This window comes from Rhopalosiphum maidis, chromosome 2 (assembly GCF_003676215.2).
Source record: "Rhopalosiphum maidis isolate BTI-1 chromosome 2, ASM367621v3, whole genome shotgun sequence".
Lineage (NCBI taxonomy): Eukaryota > Metazoa > Arthropoda > Insecta > Hemiptera > Aphididae > Rhopalosiphum > Rhopalosiphum maidis.
This window is the reverse complement of record NC_040878.1, coordinates 15,100,063-15,126,928: the sequence shown is the minus strand read 5'-3', so window position 1 is coordinate 15,126,928 and position 26,866 is coordinate 15,100,063. Positions and strand designations below refer to the sequence as shown.

General features: G+C 27.7%; 2 protein-coding genes across 3 annotated transcripts; one reads left to right on the top strand and one right to left on the bottom strand.

Annotated features, from left to right (window-relative positions):
* The first annotated feature begins 2,088 nt into the window (after positions 1 to 2,088).
* Positions 2,089 to 22,763, top strand: LOC113551345 (proton-coupled amino acid transporter-like protein CG1139). Of its 2 annotated transcripts, none has more exons than XM_026953538.1 (10): positions 2,089 to 2,248; positions 2,454 to 2,527; positions 9,276 to 9,395; positions 11,603 to 11,753; positions 14,343 to 14,464; positions 15,433 to 15,517; positions 15,782 to 16,054; positions 16,981 to 17,159; positions 18,044 to 18,216; positions 21,541 to 22,763. In XM_026953538.1, the coding sequence occupies exons 2-10, from the start codon at positions 2,481 to 2,483 to the stop codon at positions 21,780 to 21,782; spliced, it is 1,392 nt and encodes a 463-aa protein (XP_026809339.1). In that variant the 5' UTR covers positions 2,089 to 2,248; positions 2,454 to 2,480; the 3' UTR covers positions 21,783 to 22,763. The 2 variants fall into 2 exon arrangements, with proteins under 2 accessions (XP_026809339.1, XP_026809340.1); XM_026953539.1 differs by having other exon boundaries at positions 2,152 to 2,299.
* Positions 22,764 to 23,933: 1,170 nt separating this feature from the next.
* LOC113554556 lies at positions 23,934 to 26,866 on the bottom strand. The gene is made up of 3 exons (XM_026958447.1): positions 26,824 to 26,866; positions 26,385 to 26,470; positions 23,934 to 24,468 (listed from the first exon to the last, which is right to left on the bottom strand). Exons 1-3 carry the CDS (start codon positions 26,864 to 26,866, stop codon positions 24,298 to 24,300), a joined length of 300 nt encoding a protein of 99 aa, XP_026814248.1. The 3' UTR covers positions 23,934 to 24,297.

Here is a 26,866-nt window from a genome sequence, read left to right as displayed (position 1 = left end):
GACCTTTTATTGAAGCTTCTGCATTAAATTTGTCAATAATCTGTTCAAACTTTCAAAGTCAATAAAATAATTCTTTGTGTACATAAAATACTGTAAAACTGCTTAATCTTGCTTGATAAATGATAAAATTTGGGATAACCGGTAAATTCAATTTTTTAAAATATAATATCACCAAAGCAGTAAGCCAAACTTATTAATTATTGTATCATTTGTATCATTAAACAAATTTTTATCTCCCTTCATCTTCGAGTTATCGCGATTTGACTGCAGTATTATCACAATTTACAAATAAATAGATAATATAGAAAAAATGAAATAAAATATTGTATGCTTTATAAATACAAATTAATAAAAAAAAAACTAGAATTTACTAATTTAGTGAGATAGATGAGTTTGTGTATGTTTCATAATACGTTCAAATCTTGGTTCTATATAGTTTAGAAATACCAAGTTGTTCTCATCTTCTAAACGTTATTTTTTTATCAATATTTTTTTAAAATTATTTTTTTATCCTTTTTAGTTTCCGGTTCTTTAACTTGGCTCCCATTTCCCAATCCTGTGACGCCCTTAAGAGCCGCGATGCACAGTTTGAATACCTCTGACCTATAGGGCTATAGGTAACAATAATATAACATAATCATTGTCAATTGTCAGTTGAAACTTTCTTGAAGATATTGCATTCGTTCTCTTTTCTGATACTTACACAGCAGTACAGCACGTAAAAGAAACAATGTAAGACGTAAGTACACGAATCCCGGAATACAAATCCCTAGACTTTAATATCACTTATAATCATATGAAAATTATTGAATAAATATTTATTAAACGCTAATTACAAAATTATTTATAATTGATTAAAAACACAGGTTTTAATAAAATAAAATATAATAACATTTATAAACACTATACATTACACGTCAATAGGTAACATTTGAAGTTTTTATATCGTATACACTAGCGTTAAAATATTAGGAAACGTAATATAATATTAATATTTCAGTGATTTTTATTCCGATTACTAAGCACACACGAGTCACAAATTTTACAGTTTTACATTAGGTAGTATTAGATGAAAACGATTTAAAATTTCAAACTGATATGAGTTAAATGATATTACTATAAATTATCGTACCATAATTATTTATCATACCAGTCGTACTCGATTGTTGGTATATATTGAAATAGGTTTATAGAAAATATATATCTAAATTGGGTATCTTGTAATTAGAACGGGAAATTATTTACGATAACATTTCAAGGAATAAAATAAAAATTATATAGAATATAGATATCAGAACTTGACGTTTTGTACCACAGATATCTATATAGAAAAACCAAATGTGTAGTATAAAAGTCTATATTTTGTACTTTTTTCTTACCATTGTAATATTATAAATGTTATTTTTAACAGTTTACTACGGAAATTCGAAAATAAATACATTTATTATATATTTTATACTGTACACTCTGTACTCTATAGCTAACAATACACGATATTATTAATTTACTTAAATTTTTTTTTTTTGTTCGTTATATGTGCGTGCAAAATGATACTTATATCCCTTGAAAGATAATTCGTGGGTGTAACACTACACCCACATGACCTCACCTCCCCAATAAATGCCACCACTAAACCGGATCATATATAAATTCAACTATAGAAACATGGGCAAGCTAATATTACGAGTGCTGCCCAATAAGGATGTTAAAAATTTGCCGGCAGTTCGTCGTCACCGCATGGCCGAGAAACGGACGGGAAAAAACCATTATTATTACTATCGTTGTTATTACTTTTGCCATGTATTTCCCCGTTTTACAGACACGTATAAATAGGTGCATCTTCGGGACATCGACAACTATGGTAATGTATGCGTAGGTACATTGTGAATATCACGAACCCATCGGTCGAAATGAATGGGAAACGTGGGTCGTGCAGCCCTTTTTTCCCGTCGGGCTACCCGCGATCGCACAACGTCAACAACAACAATAATAATATATCGATCACGGTCGTTCGCCACCGCTGCCGCCGCTGGTGCCCGATAGTGGGGCGCATGCTCGACACGAGACTGGGACGAGTGCCGCTGCACTACAACGAGGCTACCATACGCGTTCAGTAGTCGCGGTCCGCCGGTGAGCATTTATTGACATTTCGGTTATCCGTCGTCGCGCGCGCACGCACGACATACCACGTCGGTTTTTTCTCTCGTTATCATATATAAAAATCGTTTTACCGCCAAAATTTCCAAAGGTGAGACTCGGCAGATCGTAACACACGAGAACATAATATTTTAATGTCATTGTACGGTACAATTATTGTTGACAGACAATCTCATTAATATTGCACGGTCATTACATGATTTTATTGTAGCGCACGTGTTTCGATCCCTCATATTATTCTCACACCACCACTATCACTCGAAGATCTTGTTAATTAACGATCGCGTTTTTTGCAGGTACTTACGAATCATCGCAACGGCGACATGTCTGAATCGCTTTCGCTGACCGGTATCGGACCCCCGTCCGGCACGTGAGTATAATAATAATTAATACATTTTTATGTATATATACGAAACACTTATAATATTATAATAACACGAGCATTTTCGTCTTTCTACCCACTAACGTGTTCGCGTTTTTTTGTCCGTTAAACAACCGCCGTTTTACGGAGGGTGTGGTCATAGGGGGGGTTAGATATTGTATTATATTATTATATACGCGTCCTCTACAACTGCGCACTTACGCCGTACACCACGATGTTTACTTGCGTGAGAATGCGAGTTGGATGCCGCAACACCACTCACATTTGTATTATTAACGCCAAAATCGTCATCGTGGAATTCGTTTTTAGAGGTATTTCTTCACTGTGCTGTATTGTCCGTTTAATCTTCAACACGATTTACGCATTACGTTCCAGCTGGATGTAGAAAAATCGATACAAAACGAGAAAGATGTTTACATTTACAATACGTGTTTTGAAAATGTGGGCACACGAAAACAAAACACAGCCTGGATCACTTTTACCTACCTGGTAAACCAGTTTTGGGTAAAATTCTTTTGGTAATCGTAGACGTGGATGGGGGAGTGGTAGCAGGTAGGTGTAGGTCGTTTGGGTCGAACAGTTTTTAAAAGACCGTGTGTTTGGGCTTTAAATGCACTCTTGCAGCATACGAGAATTTGAACGGAATAACATACAACCCATACCAACAGCAAAGTATATTTTTATGCTCGACGATATGAATAAATGTCTGTTTTTGCACAAAAACATGCCTATTTCGTTTTTATTTTAAGACATCGGATGGATCGTTTTGTTAACGCGTTAAAAGATCCGAGATCAGTCAACGTTTGGGTAAAATGAATTATTTTCTTCCGAAATACTCGGTGAAAACGAAGGACGTAATCATTGGTACATCTATTAAATAAACTAATTGTAAAACATGGTTTACGATCGTTCGATATACACTATTTAGCGGTTGCATTATACTTGCTAATAGATATTAACCACTATTATGCAGTAAATGAGACCAATTCAATGCACGGACGTTGTGACGTGTGTATATATTATTTTATTTCACGTATGCATTATATAGAAACAAAAGATTAACAATGAGTATTGTAATAAAAAATATTAATCAATCAAACGTATTATTTTTACCAAAATATTTGTTTTATTTTATTTCTATTCCAATAAATGTAAATTTTTTTATATGCAATGGTAGTATGTACTATGTATGGTGTTGACTTAATTTTGGTCAATTATTGTTAAATTGTGCTACTAGGTCAAAAATATTTTTTATATTGTTTACGTTTGCGTAAACATGATGTACATTAATAACTAATAATATGTTTTGTGTTCACACTTCAGAATCTATTAATATTGTTTGTTGTAATTAAAGAGAATAGAGCCGATCATTATTTTTCTAATACACTAAAGTGTTGTAATAAAAAATTTATATTATCATATTATAGTTGTATGGCTTATTAATAAATTTCATAAATATTGTATTATTATTAAATATTTCTGAACTTTGTACCAGGTAGTGATTGTTCATATTCGTTAATATTCGAATATCCGATCGGCATTAATTGGGTACGTTCGATCGATGATAAGATCATGGCTATCTATTACGTGTTATTCGTAATTCGTTTATTTTGGGGTCGACAATAATGTTAGTTTGTTTCCTACAAAATAGTTGCGAAACGTCCAAGCGGGTAACCGGATATTGTATCCAGGAATTTTTGTCAATTGAGAGTGTAATAAATAATAATTGGTGCTTGTCCGAAACGTTATCGTTCAATGCACAATATAGTTATTTTTAATTAATGGCAATAATTCAAATAATTGTGACATGATACTGTGTATTTTAATATGGTTTCTTGATATTTTGTTTGTAACATTATTTAGCAATTAAATCTCCAGCCTTTTTTACGTTTTAGTTGTGGCTGTTTTTTATTGTTTGGCGACGAAAAGTTTTCTTTGTAAAGATGATATGAATACGGTCCTCATTTTCTGTTAACCAGTCATGATTAATTTGCATCTTTCTCACCAGATGGTCCGTTTTTAATCCGTTGCTAGCGATCAACTTGTGTAAAAATAATTTCCAGTTTAAAAGTTAATCACTTTAAATACTTGCTTGTTGATAATTATGGTCCGGGTTAAAAAGGGTTCATAAAAAAATATCCTAAAAAAAAAACCAATTTAACTCATTGCCCTTAGAAATGACATACATTTTTTGGTGGGCCAGCTAGTAAGAGGAAAACGTGGTTTAATTTTTGGAATTTTTAAAACTTTTTTATATTAATTAAATTAACAATTACACAATATTAAATATTATATAAAAAAAAAATGCTGAATTTAGACACGTATTTAATTGAAGGTGTACGTCATATTGTTAACATAATTTATTTATAATTTCCTTGACATTTTTTTTTAATACACGATTAATTTTATGTATCTATTTTCGAATTAGTTAATATTTTTTGATTTATAATTTTTATAAATTATTGAAATTAAATTAAAATATTTAATTAAACATGCGGGTTACATTAGTTTTTTCGTTTGTTTACCGTGGGTTTATTTTCCGACTACTATTTTGGTCTACAATTATTAAATCATGTGTTTCGTTGAAAAAACAATTCCTGAATACCCATACAATTTAATATCATCGTCGTAACCTTATGTACAATAAGTGAACGTTTTAACGAATACAGCAGCATTTAGAATGACAAAAAAAAATATATTTATAGCTGTCACATTAATAGATAAGTACTCAGAGGAAATAAATGAATAAAAGTGTACAATTAACAATATAATTTGAATATAAATAAACAATTTCTAAAAAGGTTTTAACTTAACTATGATAATATTAAAGTTAAATATCATAAATGTGAATTATATTTAAAAAAAAATACAATTATAGAAAAAAAGTTAAATCGTGTTTTACGTTTCTGATTTATTTTTAACTTAATTAATTTTGTTTCCCACAAATTTATCGTAAATAATGTACTCTTAGATTCAATTTAAACGACAAAATGTTCCTCGATTTACAGTATTTTTTAAAAGCATGCTCAGTAATTAAAGCTATTATAGCTGTCTTATCAATATAGATACTTCAATATTTAAAATAGTACTTATTAATTGTTTTTATACATTAGATAATTTCTAAGTTCATTTAAATGCGATTAAATGTACCTATTCTTTTTTTGATAACGCTTATCTAGTCTATTAATATCATTAATTTTTATTATTTATATATTATCTTTTACAAGTCTTTTAATATTAAACTTTGAAAGATTTATGTATTTAAAAAGTACTATTGATTTTATAATATTTTGACACCTCTTCTTTAAGTTGACAATTTAAGCATTTTTACTGCTGCATTTGATTATGACTCAAAAATATTAAATATTAAAAAAATAATGTAAAACCAATACATTTATCACTGCTTAAAATTTTAAACAAATTATTCAACTTGATAAAATTTAATTAAAATTAATTTTAAATCTATAACAATGTTTTATTTAGGTATCCATAGAAATATCCAGTAAACAACCCAATTTTATTTTCTACACGAGAAGAATAAAAAAAGTAATAACAAATACTTGGATATTTACTTTGCATTTATATATTTTACGTTAAGTACAACTTTTGTTAATTTTTGGGGTGTTGCCACTGGTTGACTTTCACTCTCACGTCTTCTGATTCCTTACTTCCATCTTGTACTAATTGTTTATTATACAGATTGTAAGTTATCATATTTTAGATTAAAAAAAAAACTATTTTATGTCCTATATTATGTGTCAAATGACCATTTGACAATTAATACGTTGTAAATATCCAAATTAATTTTGACTAAAATGTATTCCACTGTTTATAATCAATTTCTCTGCGTCAAATATCTATTATTAATAAAATATGTATATCAATTGAGAACTTATCGTTTATTTGTGCCATATTACGTATTATATTTAATATTCTATGTTTAGGATGTGTATAAACACTACAAAAGTATAAACAATAGGTGTCCGTTCAACTATATTCAGTTGCCCAAAATTAGAACATTTATAAATTCAATAAAACACTGTAGAAAGTCTCGTCACTGTTTATATAGTATTATGTGTAGAAGATCACACTGTAGAGCATTCGTGTAGTTGTAAGTCTTGTAACTATAGAATCCTGGTAACTGGTAAGTATTCGCTTGAAAGTGAAATCGCCACTGCGAAATTATATATAGATAATTTATTTACGTTAATATTTAAATTGTAAATAAACTATATCGTCATTATATTTGAAAATATTCAACCTATTGGACTTTTATTTAGTACTATTCGTACCAACTGTTTTAGATTCGAAAAACAAATTACGGAGAACAAAGTAACACCTATTATTTATTTATATTATGTTAATTTATTATACTTATTAATTACATTACCAAAGTAGTTGAATCATATATTATAATTGTAATTAACTATTACCAAGTAGAAAAGTTAGTACTATGATTAAATAAATGTCTATGAATTATTTACACTTAATACAAAAAAAGAATGAAATTTGCAAAATTCATTTTTATAACACATACATTTTTTTTACTACTATGGCTTTTTTCTTTTATTTAATTTTACTTTATACGATATTTTAATAATTAAAATATTTATGTAGACATATATACTTCAAAGCATAATTTTTTTCTATTAAATCTTGTATAAAAAATTAAACGTACAATTTGTGAATTTACAATTATAAATAAATTATATTTTAATTGCATCAAAATATTTTTTTTCCATACATTTGTTCCTAAACATGTTATTCTGATTTTCAGTTAAATTCAAATAATTATTTATATTTTTAAATCAATGAAATATTAATTATTGTTTGCTATAAAAAAGTTTAGTAATTAGTGGTGTTGAGTTATATTTATTAACTGTTATTTATTATTTGTATATTACACAATTCTTCTTAAACATACGTTAAATGGAAATAAAAATATATAATACATAGGTACAACAATAAGTACTAGTTTTGTTCTATGAAATAATAATAATACGTTTCTACGATTTTATACTTGAAAATAAGGGAAAGGAACACGACCAAAGGTTGCGATAAACCATGGGGCCCTGGTAGCTATTTCTATGAACATGTCACAACGCAACATGCGTAAAAAAAACTTTTTATCTATCTAAAAATTCGATCAGTATTTTATTACTTATTATACTTCTTTACAAAGCGTATCGTTTTAAACTTATAGGTATATTTAAACGCCTTTTTAGCCGTATAGAATAGGTTATACGTATATAGTAAGTATATACTATATACGTACTTATTTGTTTTATATTCAATAGACGTGGGATATTTTTAATTTATAATTTGATGTTTTCACGGATTGTGCGTTGAAACGAAAAAAATATACTCGAATACCTACCACTTATACGCTATGATATGATGTATTTTACAAAGATAAACCGATAAAACATTCAATTTATTAGCTTATTACTGTTTTGGTTATAAAACATTTAAAATAATCTTATCAAATAAAAAAAAGTGGGCAAGTACATCACTCTGCTGTATAGTAGAGATGGAGAGTAGGTCACTAATAATGGATGTGTTCAATTTGAATGCAATGACAGGTATTATTGTATACGAAAAACGATTCTGAACGGAGATGATTTGTCAATCTAGGATAATTAGTAGGATATATTTTACTCGATTTCGTAAAAAATAAATTTTTTTCTTTATTGATTTTTACATTCTTAATTTTTTTTTACAGTTATTTGAAGAAAAAGTTGTGGAAAACCTTGTATTGGGGTTTTTAACCTTAGATATAAATTAAAATTTTTTATGAATTTTCAACTTCAAAATTCCTTGCAAATTTTCGCGATTATGAAATATTTTGTATACATTTGAACTTTTAATGCTTATAAACAATCATTTTGATTAACGATTTTTGATTTTTTTTTACTACAATATGAACAACTTATAATAAACCTTGCATTAAATTTTAAAAAATTTTCGGAAAGCCAAATTTTTGTTATTGGCATTTCAAGAAAAAACATTTAGAAAAATCGAAAATTTCAATGGTCTATAAATAGTTTAAAAAAGTTCTAAATATTTTGAAATAAATTAAATAAATAATTAATCGTAAATATATAAAGCTAATATAAACATTTGGTGAAAATTTCAAGTATTTACAATAATTCATATTTTTTTAAGTTAAACAAAATCTAAAAATCGATTTTGTCGAAAATGGTTATGCGTAAAAATTTCCGTTTTTCCATTACTTTTTCATGTTTTTTCTGACGCTTTTGAAAACTACTGGAATTTTTTTACTTTTGACCCCTTAACGTACCAATTAGATTCATTTCAGTCAAGTCGTAAATCAAAACACTATTACTACTCTAAAACGTGATGATAGACACACGCACAAAAAAAAAACTATCACTGTGTTTAGAATTTAAAATATCAAAACATTTTGAGAGTTAATTTTTTTTTTTGTACAATTTTTAATTTTAATATACCTATTTATGTAAAAATATTTGTGGTTTTTGAAAAATTATGTACATTTACCTCTGTTATATATAAAATGTATATAAATAAACTTGGTATGTTAATTAATCAAAAGAATTTGTGGAAACTAAAATACGTTAAAAAAAATTGCAATTTTAGCGGAAAAATAATCACACATTATTTTACATATGTATAATATATATGTGCAGTAGTTACAGATTTCTTTAGGTTAGGTACCTAGATCAATTAAAATTAATTCGTTTTTTTTTATTTTTAGCAAGGAACAAAAATCAAAATCATACGCAGTGAACGTACAACAAGAAAATGCGTCGCTCAACGCCAATGGATCTCCACCATATGATCCTCACGCGCATAGAATACTTGAACATCCCACCACGTGAGTTCCATTGATTTGTTAATAATTACCATTATCAAAATCACTTATTCAATGTAGTAAAATCTTAGTTCATATACTAGTACTAGTAAAATAGTACAATTGATGATTACACATTTACACCCAATAGATAAATCGAATAACGCATAGTTACTTAAATTAGTTGTATGATATTTTTTTTTAAATGTAATAATATTATAAAGTCGCGTGAAACTAAACACCCCTGTTAGAATTAAAAACACTTATTTTCAACTCAAATATCGATCACTACTTCCAATTTTGGGACTAGCAATATTGGTGTATCATTATATAACAATGTGTGCTTGATAATCTATTTACAAATTATAAATCATGACGGTCAACTAGTTTATTTCCTACGAGGCATGTACAAGGCGCAGTGTTTGAGCCAGATACTATCTTACCATGGCGAGAATTTTTTTTATACCAAAAATGTTTTAAATGTGTTTTTATTTATTTAAATTTATTCAAGACTAACTGATATGTTATAGAGAAATTGCAAAATGTGTTCTTATTTTTTCTAATATAAGTACCTACTTATTAAAATTTACATTAATAATATATATTATAATAATGATAAATAAAAATATGAAAAAAAAAACTGAAAGTTTTCAGCTCTCTAATCATTAATTATTATGAAATACAAGCTATTATATACGCTGGATATTTTATTAAAATGTATTTACAAAAAATAATCTGCACTGATATAAATTTCTAAATTATCAAAAATATTCATTTCTGACTTTTATTTCATACAAATTTCTTAAAGTATGACCAATGGGGAGATGGTTGAAAATATTTTACACTCTATCTAGCGAGTCAACCTGCAGGGAGTAACATAGTATATTTCTTAATTTCATTGCTTACCACTTAATATCACGTATGCGTGATCAATGAGATCATAATATTGCAGCTAGTAGGTATTATACTATTATAATTTATGTATTTGTGTTCCGCAATAAACAATAATTATCATCGTTTGAAGACGTGCACGGCCGTCAGTTGAACAATGTTATGGTTATTACTTCTTAGTTATTATATTATAATATACAATACTTGACTGTGCACGCGTTCGATTCTACCATCGTGTTGTATGATAATAATAGACAACAGATATATCGTATATGAATTTTATTTAAATTGAGAACTCGCGTACAGCTTAGTTCAATCGGTAGTGATGGCCCTTCAGACACACTCGTCTCGTCTGACGAGCGTCGTACTAAATAATAATATATCGATAATTATGATTATTGCCACAACCGCTTGGCGCTTATTCGATGTTCATCGTATGTATACAGTTTATTAAAACCTCGATTAAAACTATAATAATATATGTCTGTATACTGTATACATAAAATGGTCGATAATTATGAATCGTCAACGTTCATAATTATTAATTATTAATAATTATTATGCGTTAATTGTTAGTTTTACTGTTGAAATGACAGCAATCCGTGTACATATTTTTGTTTGTTATTATGTGTGACGTATACAGTGCAATAATAATATCATTATTAAAAAATATAATACATATATATATCATGTTATCGTGTACAACTATGGTACAATTGACGTAACTACTAATGTCATAATTAGGGTTCGGAACTTGTTGCACTTAAAATTATTGAAATATACAGTTAAAATCATCAAATATGCAACTAATTTTTTATTTTGTTTTTGAAAACATAAAAAGCATATTATAGTTATAAAAAACAAAAATAAAAATTTAAAAATTAGATAGGTACATAACTGTGATTAACGAACGAATGTGTACTACATTTCATTTTGTCGTACGATTTATAGAATCTAGATGCCATTATGTTTTACTACAATTATACAATTGTCGATAAAAAAGTTGGTTTTTAAACGACAAAGAAACTATCATAAACAGACGTACGAGTCAGATACAACCTTAATTTATTTAAAAAAATATTTTTGATTGTTTTCCAATTATAATTTTTCCCGACAATTGCACGTATATACATATTTAAAAAATGCAAAATATGCATAATATGCTAGCAATTGCTAAGATATGCATTTTTCCAAAAATATGCAAATTTATAACTCACCTATAATAATTTATGACCTCTACAAAAAAACATGCAAATGTAAGAAGTCTTCCCCCAACCCTAATCATAATACTAATCTAGAAAGTAATAATATATTTATGTTTATTTTTTCGCTACTTATAGAAATAACGAGACTCTCATTCACTTGCTCAAAGGCAGTTTGGGAACTGGGATTCTGGCTATGCCCAACGCCTTTTACAACTCTGGACTGCTCATCGGAACCGTGGGAACCATACTAATCGGCATCTTATGCACGTATTGCTTACACGTTTTGGTAAGTACCCACCGTTCTGATCGTGATTGTAGACGTTTTTGTTGGTTGAAAAATTGGAAGTGGCTATCACTGTGCATTTTGATGAATCCAATTTAAACGGATGTCCTCTGCATAATCGCATCGTGTTGCGTTCGGTCAAAAGAAACATCGGAATCGAGTCCGTCAGCATGCATCCCGAAAGTGAAATTTTGTACTTTTTTTGAAAAATTAGTAAGCTATTTGTAATAATTTCAAATTTGTAATCGCAAAATCAGAACTTGAAACTAAGTTTTAACTGAAAAATAAATGTTTTCCTAAGGAATGCTCAATTTGGTACTCCAAAATCAAAATTTCGATTTCATATCAAACTAGAAAAATAGTATATGTAAGTGAACCGTCCAGTTATTGAACACCCTTCAATAATTGAACATCGCTCACAAATATTTTAATTTTAAGAAAATTATGTATCTAATATGAAAAATTAACTAAGTTATTCGTATGTAACTAATAATATATTTAAGAGTAATTTGGTTTTATATTGATTTCTTATTAATAATTTTAAAGTATACAGGCATACCAATCTTCCAGTCCAAATTGTATAAATATAAAATAAAAAGCTAATTTATGATTACTTTATTAAAGTAAACAAATCCTAAATTGTTCAATCACAGGTCTGTTCACTCATAGAGAGAGATTTGTCATCTTTTAAAATTATTTTTACTCAACTATCGAATCTATATTAACTTATACTAACCCAATCACTTTCTTAATATACAAAATTATATTTATCATCTTAATTTAATACGTTCGATTATTTTAAATTTAAATTTAACTAATAATTTAGGTTAGGTAACTGTCAAATTTAAAACCAATTTTCTCATGGTTAATGTACACTCGTCTATTATAAAATACTATTACGGTTATTGTTACATTGTTTGTTTACGAAGTTTCATCATAAATGATTATTGAAACATATTTCTTTTTTGTCTGTTAAATAAGATTGGTCACCTTTATATTAATTAACTAATTTTTGAAAAAAATTATCAAATCTGATTGACATAGCGTCATTATTAAATACTCTATGTTTTAGATTATTAAAATAATTACTTTTTTAATTTTACTGATTGATGCGGTAACCAAAAATCCCGATTACAACACTAGATCAATAAGTCATTTATTAAAAGTGCTACATTACCATTTTCAATTGCAACGTCAGAAATAACTTAGTCAATGCTGATATAGGTAAAAACATTTTCGTGAAACGCTACTGGAGAAAACCAATTAAATGGTCGTCTTATTAAGTGTTTATAGAAGTATCAAAGTAAGTTCATGAAACATTTTAAATATATTGTTTCTATAAAAAGAGTCAATAATCGTATTTGTATAAATTAAAAATTGTTCTGTAAATTTAATATTAGAACGATTTGTATTTTATATTTAATTTTTTTATTTATACTTTAAAATTGTATGCATAACAAATTAAATCATTATCACAACAAGTTAATAAAAAAATTAATATTCAATAGTATATTTAATTTAAAAAAGTTCCTATCTAAAGATAAGAAAGGAGGTACTTTAGCTCATTGTAAATCTTTATATATAATATTATTATGTTATGTTGGTATACATTTATTTTTTATTACATAAAATAACAAATTATAATATATTTGATACAAAATTAAATTTTATATTGTATTATTGAGAATTAAACATACTAGAATTCTGAATTTACGGTTATAAATTATTAAGAATTGGTTACTAATTTTCTAGTTTGGTTTGAATTTGTAATGTAAGTCTGACATCAGCTTAGCATTCGAAAAAGAAGACACCGCTTGAGGGTAAAGATTCAGGTTAAACATTTTAATTTTGTGGTTGCTTATTATTACAAATAGTTATTCATTTTTCAAAAAAAAAAAAAATTTGGAAAATTTTACTTTAGGGATGCCATGTTGACGGACCTGGAAGAATCTCGTCGCGAGAGCTGGTTATGTTTAACTACACTAGTATGTAATGTAAAATTAGAAATCCTATTCTTAATTATCTATTGTGTTTTACGCGGCCGCATTAAAAATCTATTACATTAGTGATATCTGCGTATGCTATACTAGTGTGTTTAACCGATTCCTTTTTCGATGTTTCACACCCTATCGGGCACCGATATATTATGATGCGGTCAAACTGATCATGAGACGCCTGTTTTACACGTCTACGGATAAAAGTAGTTGTTTTTATTTTAAATTTTGATGGGCAATTTTTAATAATAATTTTTGATCGATTTTGCCTACAAAATTGTACATTATAATAGTATGTTATAAACAATAATTATTATGGTATTCACTATTTTACTTACTTGAATTAGTAAGATATTACAATGCAAAAAATAATATATAACATAATATTCTTTTTTTAATTATCTATAGTTATTTAAGGAAAAATGTATTAATAGCATGTTAAATTGTTTAATAACAATTTTAAATATTATATTAAGTAGGTAACTTAAACATTTTAACATAATAAAACGTTTAAACGTATAATAAGGACTTTCTGAACGGTCTATAGACGTATATCTAAAGTTTTATTAATATACTTTTTTTCCATTACTGACAATAGGTTAGATCTCAGTACCTGTTATGCAAGAGACTCCGAGTGCCCATACTCAGTTACCCGGATTCCATGAAATACGCCCTACAAGACGGTCCGGCCTTTTTGAGATTCGGAGTTCCTCTTTCTGCGTTGGTGATTTTATTTCAACTCTTAACGATTATACCTATATTACGTCGTATAAATATCTGCTTGCTCTTAAAAAACTACAAAAATATGTGTGAAACGACATTTTGAATTTTTGATGGCATTTAATAATACAATTACATATTTTATACGTATGAAAATTTACATCAAAGTTTACTTTTAAATGACAAATAACAATTACCGAAAAATGTTTAAATAGTTAATTTAATTGGTTTACAGCTTAACTACTATTTTTTTGTTTTTATTTAATTTACTGAAATTAAATTTCTTATTATATTTTATTACAAATTTCAAAATTTGTGTTTTTGACAGTATTTCCAGTATACCCATGAACGTAAATTCTGCATGTACCTAGGTCGTATACATTATTAATACATTTTAACCTATAACTTTAAAGTGTTCATAGTTAATGATAATAAAACCCATGGTCAATTCTATACATTTCTCTCTTAACTAAATAATCATGTACCTATTAATGACTATAGTTTACGCTTGTATATAATATATATTGTACAAAAAATAAGTTAAATATATTTAAAAATATGCACTTTTATCTGAATACTATCATTAAAAATATTATAAGAAACTGAAAAATAAATACATGAAATGACATTGTGTAACTATTAGATCATCATAATATGCATAAACTTTTAAAAAAAAAAACAATTCTAAAATTCCTCAGTTACCGCATTTATATATTATATATGCAGTGCAACGCAGTAACGATATACTTCCTACGTGTTTTTGTCATCATTATTATGACCTTGGCAGGTCGTTATTTAGACCATCAAGCGACTGCTATTATAATATAGACCAATCTGTTTAAGCTTTTAAAAAGTTGAGAAAAAAATAATCAAACCCATTCTTGTATAAGCACATTAGTGGCGTATTAGTAGTACCTATTTTAGCGCTGTCGTTCGGAAATATATAACGGATTTCCGTTTGTGTGCAGGTTTATTGTTGACGGGTTCTTGATCGTCTATCAGCTAGGAATATGTTGCGTGTACATCATGTTCATCGGAACCAGCATCAAACAGGTTAGTAGTTATAATATACATATCGTTTTATTGCTTGTGCAAAGTACAAGGGCCGTATTTGGATATTTTACGCTCTACAGCTACTACAGGTGTAAGCCTTTCGTCCCCTAAACCTATTAAACGACGATTCAAGCCTCCAGGATCAACATATTATGTATATGTTTTTTTGGCGATATAGAGTGGGGGGTTGCTATTATAGCTTAATAGTTGTATATCATTTTAATCATAGCTTTCGTGTAAATAATTGTTTTTTCTGCTACACAGGTGGTGGACATTTACATCGAACCGATGAATGAGCGGTACTACATGCTGATGATTCTGATTCCATTGGTGGCCATCAATCTCATCAGAAACTTAAAACTTTTGGCACCCTTCTCACAAGCGGCCAACATCATTACTTTTGTTGGACTTGCCATTGTACTCTGGTACATATTCACTGACCTGCCGCCAATAACTTCGAGACCGTTGATCGGTGAACCGAGAAAATACACCCTGTTCGTAGGCACAACCCTATTCGCGTTGGAAGCCGTTGGTGTGGTAAGTTTATTGTAGCTTCCGATTGGCTGTGAAAATAGTTCTGAAGTTCTAACATTATTATACTCGTATTATATTATAAGTAATAATTTATGACATTATGTACAATATTCGACAATTGAAATGTTACTTTTTTTCTCGTTGCTACTTGCAAGTATCATAATTATGTCATCGTGTGAACACTATATTATATATTATGTTACTGTCATTGATATTACGACATTGACTTGTTAAATCAGCTGATATTATAATTCGGTTTATTGGCTAGTATATAATAATATTATATATTATAATACAACATCTAAATTCAATAAATGGATTCGTACTTCGAAATGTAATAGATGTTTATCACGTGAAAATAAGTTATGTCCATACATGATCTCTATAACAGTAATACAATTTAAATTCATCACGTCCTTATCACAATCCTGTTAGTTTTATATTGACTAAATACTCTTAATCACTAATGACAATGCTTAACCAATCATATATATTATATTATATATATATTCATATTAAATTGTTGTTTGTATAACCGTCTGTCTTAATTCGGCATTCCCTAAAGTACTTACACAAATATTATCAATGCCTACAAAAAATAATTAGAGTCAACATAGACTAGCTCATTTAATAATGTCTATAAATATCATTGATGGTAGTATTTATATATATGTGTATATTTCTCCCACGATCTAGATACCTACCAATCTTGTTTAGATTTTTATAAAATTATTTAGATATATAAGTATTTTCAACATTTTTATGCAGACATAATTGTATATTTAACCACGTTTTGCATGAGTAATGCGTATTGCACATATAAAATGAAAATTTGAGGCTTTAAGCTACATTTTTCACCTTCTGACAATAAAAATAGTAACAATAATGCATATATATATATATATATATATATTTGTGTATATATATAGGTACTGGCGTTGGAAAACAATATGAAAACCCCGGCATCTTTCGGTGGTACAACTGGCGTACTTAACATCGGTATGACTATCATTACAATTATGTATGTTGGAATGGGCTTCTTCGGGTACGTCAAATACGGCGAAGATGCAAAGGGAAGCGTGACGCTCAACTTACCAAATGCGGACATGTGAGTTTTAATACATTTTTTTTTATGTATATTCCGTATTGGTAGGTATTTGTTCAATTAAATTTTTCGTTAGAAGTATTATACTTCAGATTACGGAAATTAAGAATGTTGGTTACTATTCAAAAAATAAAGGTCTAGAACGAACTCCTCAACTCTTTTTTAACTGGAATCTAGCTTAAGAGTAGAATAACTGAAAAACCTAATATTTTACCATAAAATGTATGGTAGTGTACAAATATTGTTAATTTTTTAGAAAGATTAAGTACAATTAATTGTTGTATTATACATCATCCCATATATTATTTATTTTTCCAAGTTTAGATGAATATATTTTATTCCTAAACTGTTATTTAAGTTTTTACTATTATTATTTATCCAATAAAAATATCAGCAATTAAAAAGGTTCAAAATAAACCAGATTAAATGACGATTACCGAGTTAACATATTATTATTAATTACTCGATTATTATTTAAAATTTTAAATATATGTGTAATTAAAATATAAATGTTTTACATATATATTTTATATATTTTAAATATCTTAGTGATTGAGTAAGTATATTATACTGACAAAATATTCAGATAAATTAATTTACATTAAAAAAAAATTGTATTTTTTTTTCTTTTAGATGCAATAAGATTAAATATTGTAGTGGGTGAGGGGTATAAATAAAAGGGAATAAATACAGGTACCTACCGAAAGTTACTATGTTCCAGTTCTTTTGGATTTCGTGTGTAAAAAGATGATTTTGTTTCAGAAGTTTTCTGAAAAAACTTTGAGAATGAGGGAGTCGAACAGACTAATGTGGACTTACATATTATTAGTCATAGCAGCGTCTCCACTATTATGTACATTGTATTTTACAACTGTTATTTGTTTCAGCCTCTCGCAAGCGGTCAAACTCATCTTTGCATTCGCTATATTCATCACATACGCACTTCAAGCGTACGTTCCAGTAGATATCATTTGGAATACATACATGAAGAAAAGAATTCAAAACTGGGACAAGACGACCATGGAATATCTGCTCCGCATATCCGTTGTGCTCATTACGTGTAAGTATAATAATAAACTATACACAAAATAGCTATATGTGTTGCTGCTGGTTACTTAAATTGGAAAAAATGACTGCAGGTCCGAAAAATATGTTTAATTTTTATGATTTAGGGGTAGTCCATTTTTTTTCTCTTGGAGGAAAGGGAAAGTTAATTATTTGTAAACTGTCATTTTTGTCAAGTTATAGTTTAACTGAAAGTATATTATAACTAGGTGCTTACTGCTTATAGATACGTTCACGAAATCCCAACTAGCAACACCCGTGATAGGTCATTTTTTTTTAATATAGACATATAAGGTTGATAAGTACGGTTTAACATAAAGCCGTGTTAACTTAAATGTGTTCGTCAAGATAAATTGGTTAAAGATATTTAATTCAGGGTGTAACAGAAAGAATTGACAGATGTAATTGACCAATTGTGTATAATAAATTTTATTTTAATCAATCTTATCATTATTTTAGTTTTTAGTTACTTATTTTACGCAATTCAGGCCCAATACCACTTCCAAAATGTATGCGTATCTCTACGTATTTCTATGAATACTATTTATTTTTCATTTAACACCCCTAAGATTTTTGGATCTTCTTTAGCCCCATCTTCCTACTGTTACGTAGGCTTCCCCCTAAAATGGTCGTATTTTATGTCGGTTTTATTTCGTGACTTAAAATTTAATTTATCATTCTTTCTCTTCATAAGTCCCGACCACTTAACTCCGATGCTAACACTTATTGTATTTTGCTTGTTTTATGAAATATTCAGTTCTTTGTTAGATATTGTCTCATAAATGTTAATTATGTAACGATATATATATCGATCGTAAAATATCGTAAATTTTATGGAATTGGACATAAAAACATAATATTAAACCTACCTATAATGTTTAATAATTTGTAGTTATACAGTCTATACAGTCCTATAGGTACCTCTATCTATTTTAAGAACGAGTTTTCTATTTATACTGTTATTTTAAATTAATTTTTGGCATAGCAGATTTATTTCAAACTTACCCGCCATCGCTTGTAAATCAAATCCATCGGGAAATGTAAATATCCAAAATAAAATAAAGCAAAAAAAAAATATTTAATCAGTCAGAAATGAAAATGTAGACTTATTTTAAGTGTTCATTTTTACCGTTTAATTTTTTCATAAATGTTTTACATTTGAAAACTAATTTTTCAGCAAAATCATATAGTTGTATGCATTCATCTAAATAATTAAAAAAAAAAAAATTAGTTTTATTTTCAGTTCAACCCAAATGTGTTTTTAATACTTCGTGATAATTTATACATAGAATCGTGTCGTATATTCGTCTCGTTTATCGACGAGTACATGTTATTTGTTAAAATACCATGGTATAGTTATTAGTTCTTATCATAATATTATTATAGTAACTCTGCAGTTTAAAGTAATAGTATAGAATTATATATAATGATTACACTTAAAAAACTCAAACCTTCGGTATGATATTGTTAATTGCCAAACATTCACTTTGAAGTAAGTCGCTCGTGCCAAATGTAGACGATCATGTATATATATTTTATTTTTACCGATTGTCAACACTCAAATGGTTTATAAGTGTATAACATAATATATTTTGTTTCCAAATGTCGAGCTTGACAGTCCACAAAATGTTATAATATACTAGGACCTATATTTTATATGTAATACATCGAAAATTCCGTTACATAATTTCAGTTCGATACAAAACATGTAACATCTTACTTCGTAATGTCGAATGAAAAAGTTGAATTTCATATCCTGTTTTTCACGATTATCGTTTACGTCTTCTATGGATCACAATGTGTATAATTTATTTACTTATAATGGAAGTAATCTCTAATGTATTATATTTTAAGGAGAGTCTTAAAACATGTTCTTAATAGTCTAACTAGGAAAAACAATTTAACATACCTAGTTAATATATAAGTACTTAAAAGATGTTTGCTTACACCGTAAGTTAGATTATGCTGATTATAGTACTATTTTAGAAGGCAGAGGTACGTACATTGGTGGCCAATTGATAAATAAGATTGTATAGACGTAGAGTAATCTAATTTCTATTTTTATCAAGCTTCCAATATCATGAATATGAATTGGATTATTATTATTTGCATTCTTTCAGTTCTTTTTTGTCGATATACCTATGTGTATTTTTATAACGTTTTACATAGATCTTATAATTTTTATAATGTACTATACATTATATTATAAAACAAATGGTAATATGTACTTTAACTCTTCCAGAGATTACGCATGATAATGGGAGGAACATCATAACAAGTTAAGATTGTGAACGAAGGCGGGTGAATTTTTATCCTTTAAAAATATTTATACGTAAAACGTAAAAAAGTTATTATGTATAGTTATAATAATTATTTATTTTTTTTTAAATGTATTAAATTATATATAATGTATCTTAAGCACATAATAAAATCAGGCATTTAGGCAAAACACCTAGGCAAATAGTTAAAGAATTTAATTTTTATTCAATTTTACTATTCGCCTAGACATTAGTTAAATGTCTATTTCAAGTCAGACAAATACTCGTAATAAAAATGAAACATTTTGTATTATTTTAAAAATTTAACATATTTTTTTATTAATTATTGTTATATTATAAAAAAATACATTATGTATTATTTATTAATTTGTAAAATACATAATAGGTATATGAAATATTTTTGATTTCTTGTCCTTCGGTACTATTGTTTTAAAATTAAATTATAAATAAATATAAGTAATTACTAATTAGGTGTAATAGTATGAGTATACTTAAATAAAAAGGTTATTTTATAATTATAAATTGTTGTTAAATTTTAGTTATTATTTGTTGTTACGTGTTATTGGTTGATGGAATATTCTGGAGCATTTAACTTTTTTTTTAAAAACAAAAACACCGACCGGTTTATTTATAATAATTACCTATATATATTTATACCTATATACATATTTTCTTTTATATATAACAGCAATAAATAATTAATAAGAAAAATATAGTTAAATTTTTGAAATAATACAAAATGTTTAATTTTTATTATTTGCGTTACCTAAAATAGGCATTTAATTAAATGTATAGGTGGATAGTAAAATTGAATAAAAATTATTTGACTATGCCTACGACAGTACGACATATACATAGTTAATTTTTAACTGATAAATAAAATTACTTAAAATTCACCGTTGCAAATCAATAGCAATTGATTACACATGGTATTGAAAAAACTGGCAGTTTAAGACATCTTTAAATCGAAAAATATTATGATTACTAATATTGAAGTGTAAACTATATACCTAATATTTGACTTAAATGAATGTTTGCAGTCCTATTGGCCATTGCCATACCGCTGTTGGAGCTGTTCATTTCGTTATTCGGTGCCCTGTGTCTGTCCGTATTGGGCATCGGGTTCCCGGCCCTTATCGAGATCTGCGTCCTGTGGCCCGAACGTAACTTCGGCCGCTTCAATTATGTACTCATCAAGGACATCATATTGATCATCATTGGCATCTTAGCCCTGGTGCTGGGCACGTACATCAGCTTGCAGGACATCGCCAGGAAGTTGTAGTGTGAATACAATATTGCATGATTATTTTAGTCTATTAAGTTATTCCCTTTATATTGTGAAGAAAAGTTTTACTGGCCGTGCCTATAATTTACTATTATTATTATTATTAATATTATTATTACGATTATGACCATACTTTTATTTCAGTTTAATTTATTATTTAAATTTAATTTTTGCGTGAACGTAAATCGCGCGTGTTCACAGGGTCTCGTCGTTTCGAAGTATATTGTACTTTAATAAAACGACGAGGTTTTTACGTTTCACGAAGTATTTTTTTTTTTTTTTTTTTTTAATTTTCTGATATGGCGTAACTCGGTGGTAAAAAATCCGTCAGGTCTTGTGTACAGTTCGATAACGGAATTCGTGACTGATTTGATCAATACGTTATTTTTAATCACTGAAAGGAACAGTATATTTCCCATACGCATTTTTCGATAATTTTTTTTTCAACGATAGTTCTGATATTTATATTTGCCTCCGCCATATGTAGCGTTTGACACTAAAATATAGGGCGAGAGTAGCTCAATTTATTTTGTAAAAAAATAATAATAAATTATATTATCAGCACGAGGTTAACATTTTGAATGATGATAATATTTTATTTTTATACAATAAACGGATTTTATAGTGCCTTTAGCCAATAAACTTTAATAATAATGTTAAACTTGATGAATATTATACTGTTTAGAAGGTGTTATGAATAGTTTTATATTATATCTTTAAATTTACATTATAATTAAAAGAAGAAAACAATATTATGTGTTGTTACTGACATCTTTCAGTGTGAGAACCACATACATCTCTATTTTAAGTTGAATTTAGTGACTGAAACTCTATTAGTAATAATAATATGTTTGTTATATTGCAATAACATTGTTATGTTCGGGCAAATGTGTCCATAGTAAAGCTGATTGTTTTTAAATACTATATAATATTAAGGTTTTATAAAACGTGTAAATAAACACTATTATTTAACAATAATATGGTTTTTTTGTGTTCAATAAGTGCATTTGAATATTGGTCTAGTTTAGTGGTATTAATGTATTATTATACTTATGCAGATATGCAGATATGCAGAAAAATATATTATAAGAATTTTTTATTTCTAATCGCTCATTTAAATATCACATTAGTGATATCTGAAAACTATGAATATAAAAAATATATTTTATATATATATAGTCTACAGATGATGATAACAGGTCTTTCGTCACATTTAATAATTTATGTGTTTACTATTATAGTATATAACTGGACACTTATAAAAACAATAAATATTTGAAGTGCTATTGTTTTGATGTTATGTCAAATCCTACTCAATAAATTTAAATTAATTTAATATTGATTTATATTTGTACATATTTATATAATTAAAATCTTTAGTAATCCCCTTGCACAATTGTATCGTATGTTTTTGAAGTTGTACATAACAACATTATCAATTGTAATTGTTATTGCACAATAACTTTAGGTAGTGAATATGTTATCGTAACAAATATAATTTATAAAATGTTATTATTAGTTTATGGTTAGGTCAATATTCATTAATCACTCTGTATAATATATATGTGGACAATTTTTAAATGTCATCAAATTCATGGTTAGAAAACAATAATACAATGTAAAAATTACTTGTATTCTAAATAAAATTTATGCCAATAATTTACACATTGATAATCATACTATAAACTATCACATGTATCATACACCACTGAAAAATTATCTAATTCAAAAGGATTACTCATTATTAATTTTCTCTGTGCAACACATAGCAAATCTTATGCTGTTTGTTTAAATATAGTGAATTTACCTATATTTAAACTTAGTGTACTTAAGCTAAGTTATACTTATTTAAGAAAACTAAGTGTTTGCACATTAGCTTTTTTGTAATATTTAAATTTCCCTGTGATGTATGTGTGTTTTTAAATTGTAATAATTTAAAAACACATAACTTGAATTATTAAATGCAAATGTACTACTCGTTTGTAACTGGGGTACAACACATAAGGATGTGATGTTCTCTTGATTATACTTTAAATTAAAAAAATAATTTGAAAATAAAATAAAAAGTTCAATTAGATGTATCATACCTTATACCCATATAGATAAGAGATCTTTGAGCGATCGGGTAGCAACCGGATACAATTTTCACACGCGCACACATGTCAATACATCATAAAAAATAAAATGTATTATTGTTCATTCCGGAATACCCATGTGTAATTTACCATTGCCTTACTGGTCTAAAACTTAAGAAAAATACGGGAACGGATTGTTTGCCTCGAAACTGATTACGTGTGGATGTAGCGAAGTTGCCTATCCAATTCGCCGAGTTACGGACATTTTTATGTTTTAATATCAATAATACGAGATGAGTAGACGACAATACGGCAGGCCAATAAAAACGTAGTAAACCGTATACAAATTGGTTGGGTGGATAAAATAATATAATTTTTATTGGACGCAAAACGTGGTAACAAATATATGCCAGCCATTGAGTTTTTTCGACATTCGTTCATAATTGTATTTTTTCACCGGTCTCTGGATCGATGATATCTATGGCTTTGCTCCTTTTCTTGGATACAATCCGCGGAAACGAAACTCTGTTGCCTTTGTACGTCGGCCACGAGCAATCGTAATGCGATCCGTTTGCGATGCACGTCGATGCATCGTCATCAACAAACGTCTAAAACACGATTAAATTAATACCAGGTTAGGAGTGCTTCTGTTTCATAATCGTTAGACTCGCTATAATGTTTTGGATGATTATATTTCTTCCCGTTAGTATCTAAAATTGATGTCCAGTCAAGTCTTCTAAAAGATTAAGAGTACACTAAATCGCAGACCCCGCAAACGACAAAAAAAAATTGTCCTATTTTCAAAATATTGAAGATTTGAACATTTTAATATCAACGTCAAAATTGATTGACAATAAGTGACAAAAATTGAAGAACAATATTAAGGGCTATACACGAGCGTATCAAGGCATTTTTTAAGAAGGATTCAAATTTGTTTAACATGTAAAAAGTACTATACAATCCGTGATTTTAGCATCTTAAGAATTTTAAATTCTGTCAATCAATGGAAAGCATTCAGATTCCCTCCTTGGGTACACCCCTGAAGTTTATTTTATTTATTTTCATTGTATGTTAATCACTTATCTTAGGAAGTATAATGTACCACTGTACCAGAAATTACCTTTCTTATATTCAGCTATACAATGCAATAAATTGCAATAAAAGGTGGTTATAGTTTAAAATGAAAATGAGTATAGCATGTTATAATTATATATTAGTTCATATTAATTTATTTATTTGGACTATTGGAATAATGCTAGTTATTTGTAAAATATATTTTTTTAAATTATTGAATATTAATATAATAAAATAATGCATTGCATACAAGTTTACATTTGTATTGTAAATTGTAATAAATATCTATGCTATATTTATTTTACACATTGCATATAAATTTGGAGTCATATTGATCAGTATGCAACACGTGTCTCTCCTATTTAAATGTATTTGTAAGTATGTTATGCAAAAATTAAATACCAAAGTATTACGGTAAATAGTTACCATCAATAATAATATACGATTTACACAGATTAAAAACTGTACTCGAGATGTCTTTTATTTCCATTTCAAGAAAATATTGAAATATGACTGATTTAAAAAATATATCCATCAAAAGTCTTAGTAATGTTTCTTTTTATGAGTTTTAACGAACTTCCTATCGGATTTCTCATAGGACTTCTCACGGCTTTAATTGATAACGTACGAGAACAATAAAAACACTAAACATAAAAAGAAATCCAATATAGATGAAGATTTATTAATGTTTCGTTAATGAGTATTTTATTTACTCTTCTCGGTAAATATTGAACATTTTAAACATGTAATGACAACCAAATAATATATTCTACACTGTCCACTAAACAGTCCTTAAGTGCTAGACTTATCGTCAAGTACAACTATACGTCATAAACTCATAAACGCGATACTTATAGAAAATATTTACTTAGTAAATTGATTGTTTACTTTTCTGAAAGAAATCTATGTTCAAAAAGCCTCTCACGAAGTTTCGAATCGAATTAGTATTTATTTTGTTTTATTTATAAATATGATATGCGTTACGCGTTCGTCATTACTCATTAGTAATAAATAATAATATAAATTATAAGTAGCTGGGAATGGATTTATATGCATAAATGTATATTTTAATTAGAATAAGATATTTAAAATAGGTAGGTAATAAATGTTAACGATTTAAATTATTCATAATACAATTATACCATGTTTGTAAATATTTTGGCGTTTTATTTATACACAAATACGTATATTATTGTCGTATTTTTCAAATATGCGAGAAATTATTTCAAAATTAGATTCAAAAACATCTATGGCAACCGGAGAAGTTCAAAAAATTATGCGAAATAATTTAATTTTCATCTCAGAAAATTATAATTATATAATATATATATATATATAGTTAGGAACATTTAACATTCAAGTGTTTAAAATAACTCAGTGCACATTAATAATGTTATTATTGATTTTGTCTTGTATACTAATAACTATAATAACGTGTGTTATAACTCACCGGGCGATTTCCGTCACTTCCCATGCTATCGGATTTGATGACGAAGTATTCGGTTTTGACTTCTTCCATCTCTCTGTCCAAGTAATCTGCGAAAACACGGAAATGTCGATCGTGAAAAACGGCGTACTAAACTGGTACCCATTGGAAGTAAACCGTTCCGATACCAGGGTCGTATAAAGCGTTTTTATTTTTTTGGTTTGATAGAGCTCGTGTGGCGAGTATCGGCGTATACCGTATTCATACGTGTACAAGATAGGTGCGATACGGGGACGATTAAAAAAATTATATTTTAAAAGGGAAAAAGGTAAAAACTGTGTTAAAAGTAAATGCTGGACTTTATTTTTTACGTTAACGATAAGTAAAAATTAATTTCGATTATTAACAAAATATAATTACACATTACTACATCATAATAATAATAATTATATGCGCTGAATACCGTTGAGCAGATCCAGTTGCGACTTGATGTCAAAATCGACCAT